General features: G+C 43.0%; 1 protein-coding gene across 1 annotated transcript; it reads left to right on the top strand.

Moving 5' to 3' along the window:
- Window positions 1-4,452: 4,452 nt before the first annotated feature.
- LOC115186279 ((E2-independent) E3 ubiquitin-conjugating enzyme FATS) lies at window positions 4,453-11,709 on the top strand (the record flags this gene model as incomplete). The annotated part of the gene is given in 3 exon segments (XM_029745952.1): window positions 4,453-4,516; window positions 5,723-5,822; window positions 11,117-11,709. Coding segments are annotated over 3 exon segments (203 nt in total), but the record flags the coding sequence as incomplete, so codon positions are not given.
- Between the last annotated feature and the right edge of the window lie 5,810 nt (window positions 11,710-17,519).

The raw sequence follows: 17,519 nt of genomic DNA, 5'->3' as shown, positions 1-17,519 counted from the left end.
TTGTCTGGCAGGCAGTAGTCCTCTTCTCTGGCAGGTAGTAGTCATCTTGTCTGGCAGGCAGTAGTCATCTTCTCTGGCAGGTAGTAGTCATCTTGTCTGGCAGGCAGTAGTCATCTTCTCTGGCAGGCAGTAGTCATCTTGTCTGGCAGGCAGTAGTCCTCTTCTCTGGCAGGTAGTAGTCATCTTGTCTGGCAGGCAGTAGTCATCTTCTCTGGCAGGTAGTAGTCATCTTGTCTGGCAGGCAGTAGTCATCTTCTCTGGCAGGCAGAAGTCATCTTGTCTGGCAGGCAGAAGTGCTGTGTTTGCACAGTGTTAATGATCTCTCTCTGATAAGTCAGTCAATCTCTTCAAGCTCAGGAAGAGTAGGAGTTGTTACTTAACTATAGTGTTGTATATTGTTCTAGTGTTCTATATTGTTATAGGGTTCTATCTAGTCTTCTATATTGTTCTAGTGTTCTATATTGTTCTAGTGTTCTATATTGTTACAGTGTTCTGTATTGTTCTAGTGTTCTATATTGTTCTAGTGTTTATATTGTTCTAGTGTTTTATATTGTTACAGTGTTCTATATTGTTCTAGTGTTCTATATTGTTCTAGTGTTTATATTGTTCTAGTGTTTTATATTGTTACAGTGTTCTATATTGTTCTAGTGTTCTATATTGTTCTAGTGTTCTATATTGTTCTAGTGTTTTGTATTGTTCTAGTGTTCTATATTGTTACAGTGTTCTGTATTGTTCTAGTGTTCTATATTGTTCTAGTGTTCTATATTGTTCTAGTGTTTTATATTGTTCTAGTGTTCTATATTGTTCTAGTGTTCTATATTGTTCTAGTGTTCTATATTGTTCTAGTGTTCTATATTGTTATAGGGTTCTATCTAGTCTTCTATATTGTTCTAGTGTTCTATATTGTTCTAGTGTTCTATATTGTTACAGTGTTCTGTATTGTTCTAGTGTTCTATATTGTTCTAGTGTTCTATATTGTTCTAGTGTTTATATTGTTCTAGTGTTTTATATTGTTCTAGTGTTCTATATTGTTCTAGTGTTCTATATTGTTATAGTGTTTTATATTGTTCTAGTGGTTTTATATTGTTCTAGTGTTCTATATTGTTACAGTGTTCTGTATTGTTGTAGTGTTCTATATTGTTCTAGTGTTCTATATTGTTACAGTGTTCTGTATTGTTGTAGTGTTCTATATTGTTCTAGTGTTCTATACTGTTCTAGTGTTCTATATTGTTCTAGGTTTCTACATTGTTCTTGTGTTTTTAACTATGAAGTTGTTGATGTTCTTAGCTCCGTCCTTTGAAAACAGACATGTGGAAAGACTCTGTGGATGAACATGTTCCTCTTTAATATGTGTCCATTGTTCATCTTTAATACATTTAATTATATGTTTCAATTAAAAGTCTTGGGTAGGAAGTTGATACAATTCCAAGTCTGGAAGGTTAAAACCACCCTCAGACATAGGGGTATATAAAACTTTCCATTTTATTATATGAGTTTTATCTGTCCATATAAAGTCTGTTAAGGCTGAGTATACTCTGAATGTCTTCGGTGGGGTAATTGGTATTACGGACAATAAATATAAAAACTTTGGCAGCAATGCTGTTCTAAAGAGGTTTAGTATACCTGTAAGATTTATGGGAAGATTATTCATTTTAATGAAATCTGTTTTGGTATTGTTGAGTAATGGAATATAGTTATCTTTGTATATTTGTGTCACGCTGTGACGCTGGTCGTAAGCAGTAGACCAAGGTGCAGCGTGTTGAGTGCTCATGATAAATATTTATTTTTTAACTCAGAACACTATACAATAACAATAAACAAAGAACCACGAACGTCACGTTCTGCAGGCTTTACAGAGCTGTGCAAAAACAAGATCCCACAACACCAGGTGGAAAAAAAACCCTACTTAAGTATGATCTCCAATTAGAGACAACGAGGAATTGGAGATTATCCCAAACAAAACCAACATAGAAATACACAACTAGAACATGAACATAGAAATACAAAACATAGAACAACACCCCCTGTCACACCCTGACCTACTCTACCATAGAAAATAACATCTTAACATGGTCAGGACGTGACACACGCCTACTCCTGCTCCCTCCGGCGTTCGACGTCGCAGGTCTACTAACCACCGGTCCTGGCAACCCCACATTGCACACACCTGCTCCCCAACGTTAAGCACACCTGCTCCCCATCGTTAAGCACACCTGCTCCCCATCGTTAAGCACACCTGCTCCCCATCGTTAAGCACACCTGCTCCCCATCGTTAAGCACACCTGGACCTCATCACCACCCTGATTACTCTCCCTTCATATAGCCCTCTGTAGCCTCAGTCATCAGGCAGTATTGCTTTTTGAGTTACAGTCAGTACGGTGCTCCTGTTTTGTAGTTTCTTCGTGTTTATTATTAAACTCACCTTGTGCACTTGCTTCCAGACTCCCTGAGTATATTACAATACGTTTTTTCATCACTTAAGCATCCTAAGTATTTCATTTTTTTTTCTGATCCACTTAAAGGATTGCTGTAGATCATAAGTTATTGTTTTTCCATTATTTCATTATTTTAGTATTCTGAAAATATAAATTCTGTTATTTTATTGTCGCAAATTATTAAAGTTATGGGTCGGTGATCAGGCCTACCTCTGTCAGCAAAATGGTGTGTGAGTCGTGCGTGGCCACACAGTTGTGGGAGTACAGGATGGGACTAAGCAAGCACCCCTGAGGGGCCCCCGTGTTGAGAGTCAGCATGGTGGATGTGTTGCCTACCCTCACTAACTCGGAGCGGCCCGTCAGGAAGTCCAGGATCCAGTTGCACCGGTTACCTTGGTGTTCTTGGGCACATGGAGTATGATGGTCTGCTTTAAACATGTAGGTATTACAGACTGGGTCAGGGAGAGGTTGAAAATGTCAGTGAAGACACTTGCTAGCTGGTCAGCGCATGCTCTGAGTACCCGTCCTGGTAATCCATCTGACCCCGTAGCCTTGTGAATGTTAACCTGTTTAAAGGTCTTACTCCCATCGGCTATGGAGAGCGTGATCACACAGTCGATCCTGAACTGCCGGTGCTCTCATGCATGGTTCAGTGTTTCTCGCCTAGAAACGAGCATAAAAGGCATTTAGCTGGCGTCACTGGGCAGCTTGTGACTAGGTTTCCCTTTGTAACCCGTGATATTTTGCCCTGTCACATCTGACTAGTGCCAGAGCTGGCGTAGTAGGATTCCATCTTGTTTCTGTATTGACCATTTGCCTGTTTGATGGCTCGTCAGAGGTTGTAGCTGGATTTCTTAGTGGCCGCTCCTTGAAAGCTCAGTGCAGATGTTGCCTGTAATCCATGGCTTTTGGTTGGGATGTGTTGATAGACACTACTGATACTAGTGAATCTCAGAACATATTCCAGTCTGTGTTAGCGAAACTGTCCTGTAGCTTAGCATCACGCTTAATCTAATCACTTCCATATTGAGTGCGTCACTGATACTTCCTGTTTGAGTTTTTGCTTATAAGCAGGAATCAAGAGGATAGAGTTGTGGTCTGGTTTTCCTAAGGGAGGGAGAGCCTTGTGTATGTGTTTCTCTGTGTGTAGACTAGAGGTTATATAGAGTTTATATGTGTCTCTGTGTAGACTAGAGGGGATATAGAGTTTATATGTGTCTGTGTAGAGTAGAGGTGATATAGAGTTTATATGTGTCTCTGTGTAGAGGAGAGGTGATATAGAGTTTATATGTTTCTCTGTGTAGAGTAGAGGTGATATAGAGTTTATATGTGTCTCTCTGTGTAGAGTAGAGGTGATATAGAGTTTATATGTGTCTCTCTGTGTAGAGTAGAGGTGATATAGAGTTTATATGTCTCTCTGTGTAGAGTAGAGGTGATATAGAGTTTATATGTGTCTCTCTGTGTAGAGTAGAGGGGATATAGAGTTTATATGTGTCTCTCTGTGTAGAGTAGAGGTGATATAGAGTTTATATGTGTCTCTCTGTGTAGAGTAGAGGTGATATAGAGTTTATATGTGTCTCTCTGTGTAGAGTAGAGGTGATATAGAGTTTATATGTCTGTGTAGAGTAGAGGGGATATAGAGTTTATATGTGTCTCTCTGTGTAGAGTAGAGGTGATATAGAGTTTATATGTGTCTCTCTGTGTGGAGTATTGTCTGCTCTGGTTACACAGATGGTAAAGATGAGGTAAAACGGATTTCAGTTTCCCCGCCTCTGGATGTGAATTTTCTTCTTGACTTATCCTTATAACGATCATTGTGGTGGTGAATAAAAAGAAAACCCTCTTGGTAAAGATTATGGTCTGCAGCTTATCATGAGGTATTCTAACTCAGGTGAGCAAAAACTCGAGACTACCTTAACATTAGAAATCTCTCACAAACTGTTGTTAACAATCAGTATTGTGTGTGTGTGTGTGTGTGCGTGTGTGTGCGTGTGTGTGTGTGTGTGTGTGTTTCCAGATAACCTTTTCAGACCCAGAGATAGAGCCATTACAGGGAAGGAGATGCAGCTCAGAACCAGGCAGTGAGTTTCTCCATCTCAATCTCTCATTCTGGCATCTCTCTCTCTCTCTCGCGCTCTCTCTCGGTCTCTCGCTCGCTCTCTCTCTCGCTCTCGCTCTCTCGCTCTCTCGCTCTCTCTCTCTCTCTCTCTCTCTCTCTCTCTCTCTCTCTTGCTCTCTCTCTCCTAGTCCTGACCACAGAGGTGGAGTTTATATGTGTTTCTCTGTGTAGAGTAGAGGTGATATAACTAACATCTCTGTTCTAAATGGCTTGTCTTTTATTTTCTCTTCTGGATTCCATCTAATAGTGTTTTTTGCTCTGCCGGTTTACCTTCTCTCTCCTTGGTTCCATCCCCACATTGTATTAGGCAGATTGATTTGTTGTTGAATCAAGAGATATCATGTCTCAATTCAGTGATCCTGTGGGTGTACTGGGAATAGGTGACCAGGTGTCTATAGGGCTGGTCTAGGTTAATGGAGTCTTCTTCATAGGTGACCAGGTGTCTATAGGGCTGGTCTAGGTTAATGGAGTCTTCTTCATAGGTGACCAGGTGTCTATAGGGCTGGTCTAGGTTAATGGAGTCATCTTCATAGGTGACCAGGTCTCTACAGGGCTGGTCTAGGTTAATGGAGTCTTCATAGGTGACCAGGTCTCTACAGGGCTGGTCTAGGTTAATGGAGTCTTCATAGGTGACCAGGTCTCTATAGGGCTGGTCTAGGTTAATGGAGTCTTCATAGGTGACCAGGTCTCTATAGGGCTGGTCTAGGTTAATGGAGTCTTCGTAGGTGACCAGGTCTCTATTGGGCTGGTCTTGGTTAATGGAGTCTTCATAGGTGACCAGGTCTCTATAGGGCTGGTCTAGGTTAATGGAGTCTTCATAGGTGACCAGGTCTCTATAGGGCTGGTCTAGGTTAATGGAGTCTTCGTAGGTGACCAGGTCTCTATTGGGCTGGTCTTGGTTAATGGAATGAGTCTTAATTCAATCAGATACAAGCACGGTCTGGGATGCAGATTTTGGGCAAAATTATTTTTCAGTTCAGTCAATTTTTAAGGAAGTAAACTGAAATTCAAATCTGTTTACTTTCTGAATTGATTGAATTGAAATGTAATTGATCCCAACCCTGCTGGAATAATAGCCCCCTTTATAAAGGACCCTGGGCATTAAACCTGAATATTCCGCCATACTCTATACTGTATATGTGGGATTATGATGACTCATTATTGACAGGAACTATAAAAATCTGCCGGAGGTGAGGAGGAAACAGGAAGAAGAGAAGAGGAGGGAGGACTACCTGACTAACAGGCTGAGAGCTGATCTCTTCAAAAAGGTCAGAACGTCTGGAAATATGGAATGTCTCTCTGTGTTAATTGATTGGACGCTGCAGTAACTGTTTACTATTGTTAGTTATGCTGGTGAATTTATATAGTAATACTTATACAGTATGGATTATAGTGGTATAGTAGGGATTGTAGTTATATAGTAGGGATTAAAGTGATACAGTAGTGATTATAGTGATACAGTAGGGATTGCAGTGATACAGTAGGGATTGTAGTTATATAGTAGGGATTCTAGTGCTATTATAGGGATTATAGTGATATAGTAGGGATTATAGTGATACAGTGGGGATTATAGTGCTATTGTAGGGATTATAGTGATACAGTAGTGATTATAGTTATATAGTAGGGATTATAGTGGTATAGTAGGGATTGTAGTTATATAGTAGGGATTGTAGTTATATAGTAAGGATTATAGTGATATAGTAGGGATTATAGTGATACAGTGGGGATTATAGTGATACAGTAGGGATTATAGTGATACAGTGGGGATTATAGTGCTATTGTAGGGATTATAGTGGTATAGTAGGGATTATAGTGGTACAGTAGGGATTATAGTGATACAGTAAGGATTATAGTGATACAGTAGGGATTATAGTAATTTTATAAGGGATTATAGGGATACAGTAGGGATTATAGTGATACAGTAGAGATTATAGTGATTTTATAAGGGATTATAGTGATATAGCAGGGTTTATAGGGATACAGTAGGGATTATAGTGATACAGTAGAGATTATAGTGATATAGTAGAGATTATAGTGGTATAGTATGGATTATAGTGGTATAGTAGGGATTATAGTGGTACAGTAGGGATTATAGTGATACAGTAAGGATTATAGTGATACAGTAGGGATTATAGTAATTTTATAAGGGATTATAGGGATACAGTAGGGATTATAGTGATACAGTAGGGATTATAGTGATTTTATAAGGGATTATAGTGATATAGCAGGGTTTATAGGGATACAGTAGGGATTATAGTGATACAGTAGGGATTATAGTGATTTTATAAGGGATTATAGTGATATAGCAGGGTTTATAGGGATACAGTAGGGATTATAGTGATACAGTAGGGATTATAGTGATTTCATAAGGGATTACAGTGATATAGCAGGGTTTATAGGGATACAGTAGGGATTATAGTGATTTTATAAGGGATTATAGTGATTTTATAAGGGATTACAGTGATATAGCAGGGTTTATAGGGATACAGTAGGGATTATAGTGATTTTATAAGGGATTATAGTGATTTTATAAGTGTTTATAGTGGTACAGTAGGGATTACAGTGATACAGTAGGGATTATAGTGATACAGTAGGGATTATAGTGATACAGTAGGGATTATAGTAATATACTAGTGATTCTTTAAACAGAACTGCCACAGAAATCGGAATACTAAATAGTATGTATGTTGTCACTGAACTGCATTAACAGCCCATTAATGAGTCTATGAATCATAAACACAATGAACTGAACTGCATTAACAGCCCATTAATGAGTCTATGAATCATAAACACAATGAACTGAACTGCATTAACAGCCCATTAATGAGTCTATGAATCATAAACACAATGAACTGAACTGCATTAACAGCCCATTAATGAGTCTATGAATCATAAACACAATGAACTGAACTGCATTAACAGCCCATTAATGAGTCTATGAGCCATAAACACAATGAACTGAACTGCATTAACAGCCCATTAATGAGTCTGAGGCGTTAAAACAATGAACTGAACTGCATTAACAGCCCATTAATGAGTCTATGAATCATAAACACAATGAACTGAACAGCATTAACAGCCCATTAATGAGTCTATGAATCATAAACACAATGAACTGAACTGCATTAACAGCCCATTAATGAGTCTATGAATCATAAACACAATGAACTGAACTGCATTAACAGCCCATTAATGAGTCTATGAATCATAAACACAATGAACTGAACTGCATTAACAGCCCATTAATGAGTCTATGAATCATAAACACAATGAACTGAACTGCATTAACAGCCCATTAATGAGTCTATGAATCATAAACACAATGAACTGAACTGCATTAACAGCCCATTAATGAGTCTATGAGCCATAAACACAATGAACTGAACTGCATTAACAGCCCATTAATGAGTCTATGAATCATAAACACAATGAACTGAACAGCATTAACAGCCCATTAATGAGTCTATGAATCATAAACACAATGAACTGAACTGCATTAACAGCCCATTAATGAGTCTGAGGCGTTAAAACAATGAACTGAACTGCATTAACAGCCCATTAATGAGTCTATGAGCCATAAACACAATGAACTGAACTGCATTAACAGCCCATTAATGAGTCTATGAATCATAAACACAATGAACTGAACTGCATTAACAGCCCATTAATGAGTCTATGAATCATAAACACAATGAACTGAACAGCATTAACAGCCCATTAATGAGTCTATGAATCATAAACACAATGAACTGAACTGCATTAACAGCCCATTAATGAGTCTGAGGCGTTAAAACAATGAACTGAACTGCATTAACAGCCCATTAATGAGTCTATGAGCCATAAACACAATGAACTGAACTGCATTAACAGCCCATTAATGAGTCAATGAGCCATAAAAACAATGAACTAGTTTAACACACCAGCTACACTTCTGTCCTACACGCTCCACTACCTTCTGAAAGGCCACAGTATATCCACTAATGTCTCACAGTAAAGGCCTAAAGCTGTAATAAAGATATCGTCCTCTACAGATAAATTAATGTTCGAAGGTAACGGCCTCACGTTGCCGGGAGCGATGCCTTAGGTTGATTGACATTTTTGCATTTCCGTTTAGGTTCAAGCTCACTGTGATTAAAACCAAAACTGTAAAGCATGGGAAAGTGGAGGCTAAAATTTGAGGTACATTTAAAATTTTTTTTTTTTTTAAAGATTTGTTGTAGTAAAAGTAATAGGTATGATTAGGCCTGGGAAGCCTATAACTGGTTAGGATTAGGCCTGGGAAGCCTATAACTGGTTAGGATTAGGCCTGGGAAGCCTATAACTGGTTAGGATTAGGCCTGGGAAGCCTATAACTGGTTAGGATTAGGCCTGGGAAGCCTATAACTGGTTAGGATTAGGCCTGGGAAGCCTATAACTGGTTAGGATTAGGCCTGGGAAGCCTATAACTGGTTAGGATTAGGCCTGGGAAGCCTATAACTGGTTAGGATTAGGCCTGGGAAGCCTATAACTGGTTAGGATTAGGCCTGGGAAGCCTATAACTGGTTAGGATTAGGCCTGGGAAGCCTATAACTGGTTAGGATTAGGCCTGGGAAGCCTATAACTGGTTAGGATTAGGCCTGGGAAGCCTATAACTGGTTAGGATTAGGCCTGGGAAGCCTATAACTGGTTAGGATTAGGCCTGGGAAGCCTATAACTGGTTAGGATTAGGCCTGGGAAGCCTATAACTGGTTAGGATTAGGCCTGGGAAGCCTGTAACTGGTTAGGATTAGGCCTGGGAAGCCTATAACTGGTTAGGATTAGGCCTGGGAAGCCTGTAACTGGTTAGGATTAGGCCTGGGAAGCCTATAACTGGTTAGGATTAGGCCTGGAAGCCTGTAACTGGTTAGGATTAGGCCTGGGAAGCCTATAACTGGTTAGGATTAGGCCTGGGAAGCCTGTAACTGGTTAGGATTAGGCCTGGGAAGCCTATAACTGGAAACCTTTCAGCAGAGGTGATTAATGCTCAGGTTTACATCGATTCTTCCCTGACTAGTAAACAGATGATGCATTTCCTTTTGTCAACGGTCATATTCATGTAACTGGTTATTGTAGAGATGCAGATATTTAAACTGAACAAAATGGCCGCCATCGCTTGTCCCTCGATCTCGTGTCCCTCTATGTTTTCTAACTAAAAAACACTGCTTGTCCCTCGGTAACACTGCTTGTCCCTCGGTAACACTGCTTGTCCCTCGGTAACACTGCTTGTCCCTCGGTAACACTGCTTGTCCCTCGGTAACACTGCTTGTCCCTCGGTAACACTGCTTGTCCCTCGGTAACACTGCTTGTCCCTCGGTAACACTGCTTGTCCCTCGGTAACACTGCTTGTCCCTCGGTAACACTGCTTGTCCCTCGGTAACACTGCTTGTCCCTCGGTAACACTGCTTGTCCCCCAGTTGAGCACAACGTCACGTGTTGCCTGCTGTGGCCACTAGAGGGCCCTGTTCACATACATTTACATTTCAATCACTCCTTTTATCACAAGACGAGGAAATCAAATACATGTGTCGTTGATTATTTTTTTGAACACACACGTCAATGCTGACATCAAAGTCACAAGTCCAATGAGTCTGAAGCTGAAAATCTCAAACACATTGTTGTACTGTTGTTTATACTGTTGTTTACTGTTGTTTAGTGTTGTTTACTGTTGTTTACTGTTGTTTACTGTTGTCTACTGGTAACAGCGAGAGGAGCAACTTTTAGCTTGTTGTGGATTCTCTTGCAAAGACCCACTGAAGCGTTAAATTTTCCATCTCTATGTTTTGTTGCTGTTGTTTCTGTTCATTAGGCTGTTATGCATGGTTATTCATGATATTTCACATTAGAAAATGCAATGTCTCTGGGTGCAGTGCCACCGGGGGCTCCTGCCCTCTCCTCTCCCTCTGGTTATGGCTGTCAATGAACAGACTCATTGTTCTCTCTCGGTGTGTGAGCCCAGTGTCCACAGGCAAACAAAAAGGCCTTGAGAGAGAGAGACAGAGAGAGAAAAAGAGAGTGAGGTACACAGTCGGGATCACACCGCAAAGCAATCGTACAGCTGATGGCAGACAGACAGACAGACAGACAGACAGACAGACAGACAGACAGACAGACAGACAGACAGACAGACAGACAGACAGACAGACAGACAGACAGACCCAGTCTCATCCACCTCCACCCATGCTACTCTGCTGCAGCCTGAGAAAGCACAGGGAACTAGGGAACCAATCCATAGCCTCAGTCTCCTCTGCTTCAATAGATACTAGACTATAGACAACCTGAGTATTGTACCAAAAACAGCCAGTTGACTGTGGGCCTGGATGTCTGGATGTCTGGATGGGTACAAGGCTATTGATTCCCATCTGAAGCAGAGAGACAGTGGAGAGTTGAGTTCTCTTGACTTTAGTTTTTAGTCTTCGTTGGGTTTTGTTGGGTTCTGGAGGGAGTCTATGGGGTTTCACAGGGGGAATATGACCGTGATCTATAGCATAGCCCACAGTAAAAAATTCTCAATGTATAATGTGTACTCTCTCTTTCCTCTTTACAGAAACTGTTAGATGAGATCCTTCAAAGGGGTAGTCACTGAGTGAAGCCAAGGATGAATGGTCCGAACGTACGTGATCCCCCCTCCTTCCAGCATACTGCCTTACTTTGAGAGACCCAACAACCATCAAGATGGACTGGCGGTTACCATAACGACAGTATTAATACACATTATAATTAAGCAACATCATTTTTTATAAAATTATAAACAAATAAAAAAAAAAATTGTAGTGAAAAATGTGTGTCATTAGAAATGAAACAAAACGATGTATGTAATGATGTCATAACGTCCCAACGTTTAATAAATATCTGTTCATTATCATATTACTGTTGTTATGATCAAAACCGGTTTGATTTTTACTAAAGCACTCTGGCTACTGCTCTAAACCAATCGTATCGAACTACTGAAGATTCCACTGAATGTCAGTCTGCTTGACCAGAAGCTTTCTGAGGGTCTGCAACAAACAAATGTAGAATAGCGGTTAGGTTGTGAGATTACAATGCAATGAATGCTGTTGTTCTATGTTATCTATGCATACGGCCTATGTACTGTATTGAAGCCTTCCATAAAAAAACTGTATCGTTGGCTCCACTAAATGCTGTTCTTCTATGTTATCTATACATCCTGCTTGTTTATATTATTCATATATATTTAGCTAGGCAGGTAAAGTTTATATGAACAAATTCTTATTTACAATGACGGACTTTCCCCGGCAAAACCCGGACGACGCTGGGCCAATTGTGCGCCGCCCTATGGGACTCCCAATCACGGCTGGATGTGATACAGCCTGGATTCGAACCAGGTACTATAGCGACGCCTACTAGCACTGAGACGCGGTGCCTCAGACCGCTGCGCCACTCGGGAGCCCAGTTTATGCTCAGTCAGCACTTCTCTTTGGCCTCCTTCTGATACCGTTTCCCCAGTTTGCCTTTGTGTTTTGAGGTTGTGCTCATTAGGGCAACACCGTAGCAGCTTGAAAACGCTGCGCAACGGAAAACTAAAATGAGATTTTCTTATTGGACAATTTCAAGGAACTGAACAAGACCCTGCCGTCACCTTGCTGTCACAAGGAAGCTTTGAAATCCTCTTCAGTTCCTTTCACAGAATCTCACGTGGTCTGTATTAGAGATCCTATCTCTATAGAGGTGGTGTCCGGTGACATCAACCAGTCACGGTTCACAATTAGAGGTCCTTTCTGTGGCCTAGGGTGGTTTCTGTGGCCTAGGGTGGTTTCTGTGGACTGGAGGTCTAAGGTGGTTTCTGTGGCCTAGGGTGGTTTCTGTGGTCTAGGGGGGTTTCTGTGGCCTAGGGTGGTTTCTGTGGTCTGGAGGTCTAAGGTGGTTTCTGTGGCTTAGGGTGGTTTATGTGGCCTAGGGGGGGGTTCTGTGGCCTAGGGTGGTTTCTGTGGCCTAGGGTGGTTTCTGTGGCCTAGGGTGGTTTCTGTGGCCTAGGGGGGTTTCTGTGGCCTAGGGTGGTTTCTGTGGTCTAGGGTGGTTTCTGTGGTCTGGAGGTCTAGGGTGGTTTCTGTGGCCTAGGGGGGTTTCTGTGGCCTAGGGGGGTTTCTGTGGTCTGGAGGTCTAAGGTGGTTTCTGTGGCTTAGGGTGGTTTCTGTGGCCTAGGGTGGTTTCTGTGGTCTAAGGTGGTCTGGAGGTCTAGGGTGGTCTGGAGGTTTTGGGTGGTTTTGGGGCCGAGGGTGGTCTAGTAGTCTAGGGTGGTCTAGCGGTCTAGGGTGGTTTCTGTGGACTCTGCCATTATTCAGAGTTTCCATCAGAACATGATCTGGAGACTGAATCTGGAGACTGGATCTGGAGACTGGATCTGGAGACTGAATCTGCAAACTGAATCTGCAGACTGGTCTGGAGACTGGATCTGCAGACTGAATATGGCTGATTGAATCTGGAGACTGAATCTGCAGACTGAATCTGGAGACTGGATCTGGAGACTGAATCTGGAGACTGGATCTGGAGACTGGTCTGGAGACTGAATCTGGAGACTGGATCTGGAGACTGAATCTGGAAACTGAATCTGGAGACTGGATCTGGAGACTGGATCTGGAGACTGGATCTGGAGACTGAATCTGGAGACTGAATCTGGAGACTGGATCTGCAGACTGGATCTGCAGACTGAATCTGGAGACTGAATCTGGACACTGAATCTGGAGACTGGATCTGGAGACTGAATCTGGAGACTGGATCTGGAGACTGGATCTGGAGACTGAATCTGGAGACTGAATCTGGAGACTGGATCTGGAGACTGGTCTGGAGACTGAATCTGGAGACCCTGATCTGCAGACTGAATCTGGAGACTGAATCTGGAGACTGAATCTGCAGACTGAATCTGGAGACTGAATCTGGAGACTGAATCTGCAGACTGAATCTGGAGACTGGTCTGGAGACTGAATCTGCAGACTAGATCTGGAGACTAGATCTGGAGACTGAATCTGCAGACTGAATCTGGAGACCCTGATCTGCAGACTGAATCTGGAGACTGAAGCTGGAGACTGAATCTGCAGACTGAATCTGCAGACTGAATCTGGAGACTGGTCTGGAGACTGAATCTGCAGACTAGATCTGGAGACTGAATCTGGAGACTGGTCTGGAGACTGAATCTGGAGACTGGTCTGGAGACTGGATCTGGAGACTGGATCTGGAGACTGAATCTGCAGACTGGATCTGGAGACTGAATTTTGAGACTGGATCTGGAGACTGGATCTGGAGACTGGATCTGGAGACTGGATCTGTAGACTGGATCTGGAGTCTGGATCTGGAGACTGGATCTGTAGACTGGATCTGGAGACTGGATCTGGAGACTGGATCTGGAGACTGAATCTGGAGACTGGATCTGGAGACTGGATCTGAAGACTGAATCTGGAGACTGAATCTGGAGACTGGTCTGGAGACTGAATCTGCAGACTGGTCTGGAGACTGAATCTGGAGACTGGATCTGGAGACTGAATCTGGAGACTGGATCTGGAGACTGAATCTGGAGACTGAATCTGCAGACTGGTCTGGAGACTGGATCTGGAGACTGGATCTGGAGACTGGTCTGGAGACTGAATCTGGAGACTGGATCTGGAGACTGAATCTGGAGACTGAATCTGGAGACTGAATCTGGAGACTGGTCTGGAGACTGCCACCTACTTGCTTACCCTCTACGTGTGTATCTACATGCCTGACTTGTTGTGTGTGTGGGACTAATGACTGTTCCATGTAAATATTAAATATATACATCATACTCCTCTTAACCTGTTTAGTCAACTGGTTTAATATTACACAAGTCCCTGAATTACCATGTCCCTGAATGACCAAGTCCCTGAATGACCAAGTCCCTGAATGACCATGTTCCTGAATGACCATGTCCCTGAATGACCAAGTCCCTGAATGACCATGTCCCTGAATGACCATGTCCCTGAATGAACATGTCCCTGAATGACCAAGTCCCTGAATGACCATGTCCCTGAATGACCAAGTCCCTGAATGACCATGTCCCTGAATGACCATGTCCCTGAATGACCATGTCCCTGAATGACCAAGTCCCTGAATGACCATGTCCCTGAATGACCATGTCCCTGAATGACCAAGTCCCTGAATGACCAAGTCCCTGAATGACCAAGTCCCTGAATGACCACGTCCCTGAATGACCAAGTCCCTGAATTACCAAGTCCCTGAATGACCATGTCCCTGAATGACCAAGTCCCTGAATGACCATGTTCCTGAATGACCATGTCCCTGAATGACCATGTCCCTGAATGACCATGTCCCTGAATGACCAAGTCCCTGAATGACCATGTCCCTGAATGACCAAGTCCCTTAATGACCATGTCCCTGAATGACCAAGTCCCTTAATGACCATGTCCCTGAATGACCAAGTCCCTGAATGACCATGTCCCTGAATGACCATGCCCCTGAATGACCATGTCCCTGAATGACCAAGTCCCTGAATGACTATGTCCCTGAATGACCATGTCCCTGAATGACCATGTCACTGAATGACCATGTCCCTGTATGACCAAGTCCCTGAATGACCATGTCCCTGAATGACCATGACCCTGAATAACCAAGTCCCTGAATGACCATGTCCCTGAATGACCAAGTCCCTGAATGACCATGTCCCTGAATGACCAAGTCCCTTAATGACCATGTCCCTGAATGACCAAGTCCCTTAATGACCATGTCCCTGAATGACCAAGTCCCTGAATGACCATGTCCCTGAATGACCATGCCCCTGAATGACCATGTCCCTGAATGACCAAGTCCCTGAATGACTATGTCCCTGAATGACCATGTCCCTGAATGACCATGTCACTGAATGACCATGTCCCTGTATGACCAAGTCCCTGAATGACCATGTCCCTGAATGACCATGACCCTGAATAACCAAGTCCCTGAATGACCATGTCCCTGAATGACCATGTCCCTGAATGACCATGTCCCTGAATGACCAAGTCCCTGAATGACCATGTCCCTGAATGACCAAGTCCCTGAATGACCATGTCCCTGAATGACCAAGTCCCTGAATGACCATGTCCCTGAATGACCATGTCCCTGAATGACCATGTCCCTGAATGACCAAGTCCCTGAATGACCAAGTCCCTGAATGACCATGTCCCTGAATGACCATGTCCCTGAATGACCATGTCCCTGAAGTGACCAAGTCCCTGAATGACCAAGTCCCTGAATGACCAAGTCCCTGAAGTGACCAAGTCCCTGAATGACCAAGTCCCTGAATGACCAAGTCCCTGAATGACCAAGTCCCTGAATGGCCATGTCCCTGAATGACCATGTCCCTGAATGACCAAGTCCCTGAATGACCAAGTCCCTGAATGACCAAGTCCCTGAATGACCAAGTCCCTGAATGACCATGTCCCTGAATGACCAAGTCCCTGAATGACCATGTCCCTGAATGACCAAGTCCCTGAATGACCAAGTCCCTGAATGACCAAGTCCCTGAATGACCATGTCCCTGAATGACCAAGTCCCTGAATGACCAAGTCCCTGAATGACCAAGTCCCTGAATGACCATGTCCCTGAATGACCATGTCCCTGAATGACCAAGTCCCTGAATGACCAAGTCCCTGAATGACCAAGTCCCTGAATGACCAAGTCCCTGAATGACCAAGTCCCTGAATGACCATGTCCCTGAATGACCATGTCCCTGAATGACCATGTCCCTGAATGACCAAGTCCCTGAATGACCATGTCCCTGAATGACCATGTCCCTGAATGACTGTGCTAGCTGTGTGATGTCTTGTTAAAGCTACAGGTCTTAACCTAGCCATAGGCTGCTGGTCAACAGTAGTGCACTATATAGGGAATAGGGTGAGCCCTGGTCAATAGTAGTGCACTATGTAGGGAATAGGCTGCTGGTCAAGAGTAGTTCACTATATAGGGAATAGGGCCCTGGTCAATAGTAGTGCACTATATAGGGAATAGGGCCCTGGTCAATAGTAGTGCACTATATAGGGAATAGGGCCCTGGTCAATAGTAGTGCACTATATAGGGAATAGGGTCCTGGTCAATAGTAGTGCACTATATAGGGAATAGGGCCCTGGTCAATAGTAGTGCACTATATAGGGAATAGGGTGGGCCCTGGTCAATAGTAGTGCACTATATAGGGAATAGGGTCCTGGTCAAGAGTAGTGCACTATATAGGGAATAGGGTGGGCCCTGGTCAATACTAGTGCACTATATAGGGAATAGGGTGGCCCTGGTCAATACTAGTGCACTATATAGGGAATAGGGTGGGCCCTGGTCATTAGTAGTGCACTATATAGGGACCAGGACCCACCCTATTCCCTATCTATACAAGTTATTCCTATACAAGTTATTCCTATACAAGTCATTCCTATACAAGTCATTCCTATACAAGTCATTCCTATACAAGTCATTCCTATACAAGTTATCCCTATACAAGTCATTCCTATACAAGTCATTCCTATACAAGTTATTCCTATACAAGTCTGCTCAATGCTCACATCACTCTATTACGCCTTCCCACTCTTCTTCCACCTCCCTCCCTCTCTTATATACTATATTCTCTCTTCTGAGATACTGTCAGCACCATGTAATACCAGGGGGTCTCCTCTCCTCTGAGATACTGTCAGCACCATGTAATACCAGGGGGTCTCCTCTCCTCTGAGATACTGTCAGCACCATGTAATACCAGGGGGTCTCCTCTTCCTCTGAGATACTGTCAGCACCATGTAATACCAGGGGGTCTCCTCTCCTCTTCCTCTGAGATACTGTCCACACCATGTAATACCAGGGGGTGTCCTCTTCCTCTGAGATACTGTCAGCACCATGTAATACCAGGGGGTCTCCTCTCCTCTTCCTCTGAGATACTGCCAGCACCATGTAATACCAGGGGGTGTCCTCTTCCTCTGAGATACTGTCAGCACCATGTAATA

This window comes from Salmo trutta, unplaced genomic scaffold (genome assembly GCF_901001165.1).
Source record: "Salmo trutta unplaced genomic scaffold, fSalTru1.1, whole genome shotgun sequence".
Lineage (NCBI taxonomy): Eukaryota > Metazoa > Chordata > Actinopteri > Salmoniformes > Salmonidae > Salmo > Salmo trutta.
This window is presented reverse-complemented; position numbering and strand designations above follow the sequence as displayed.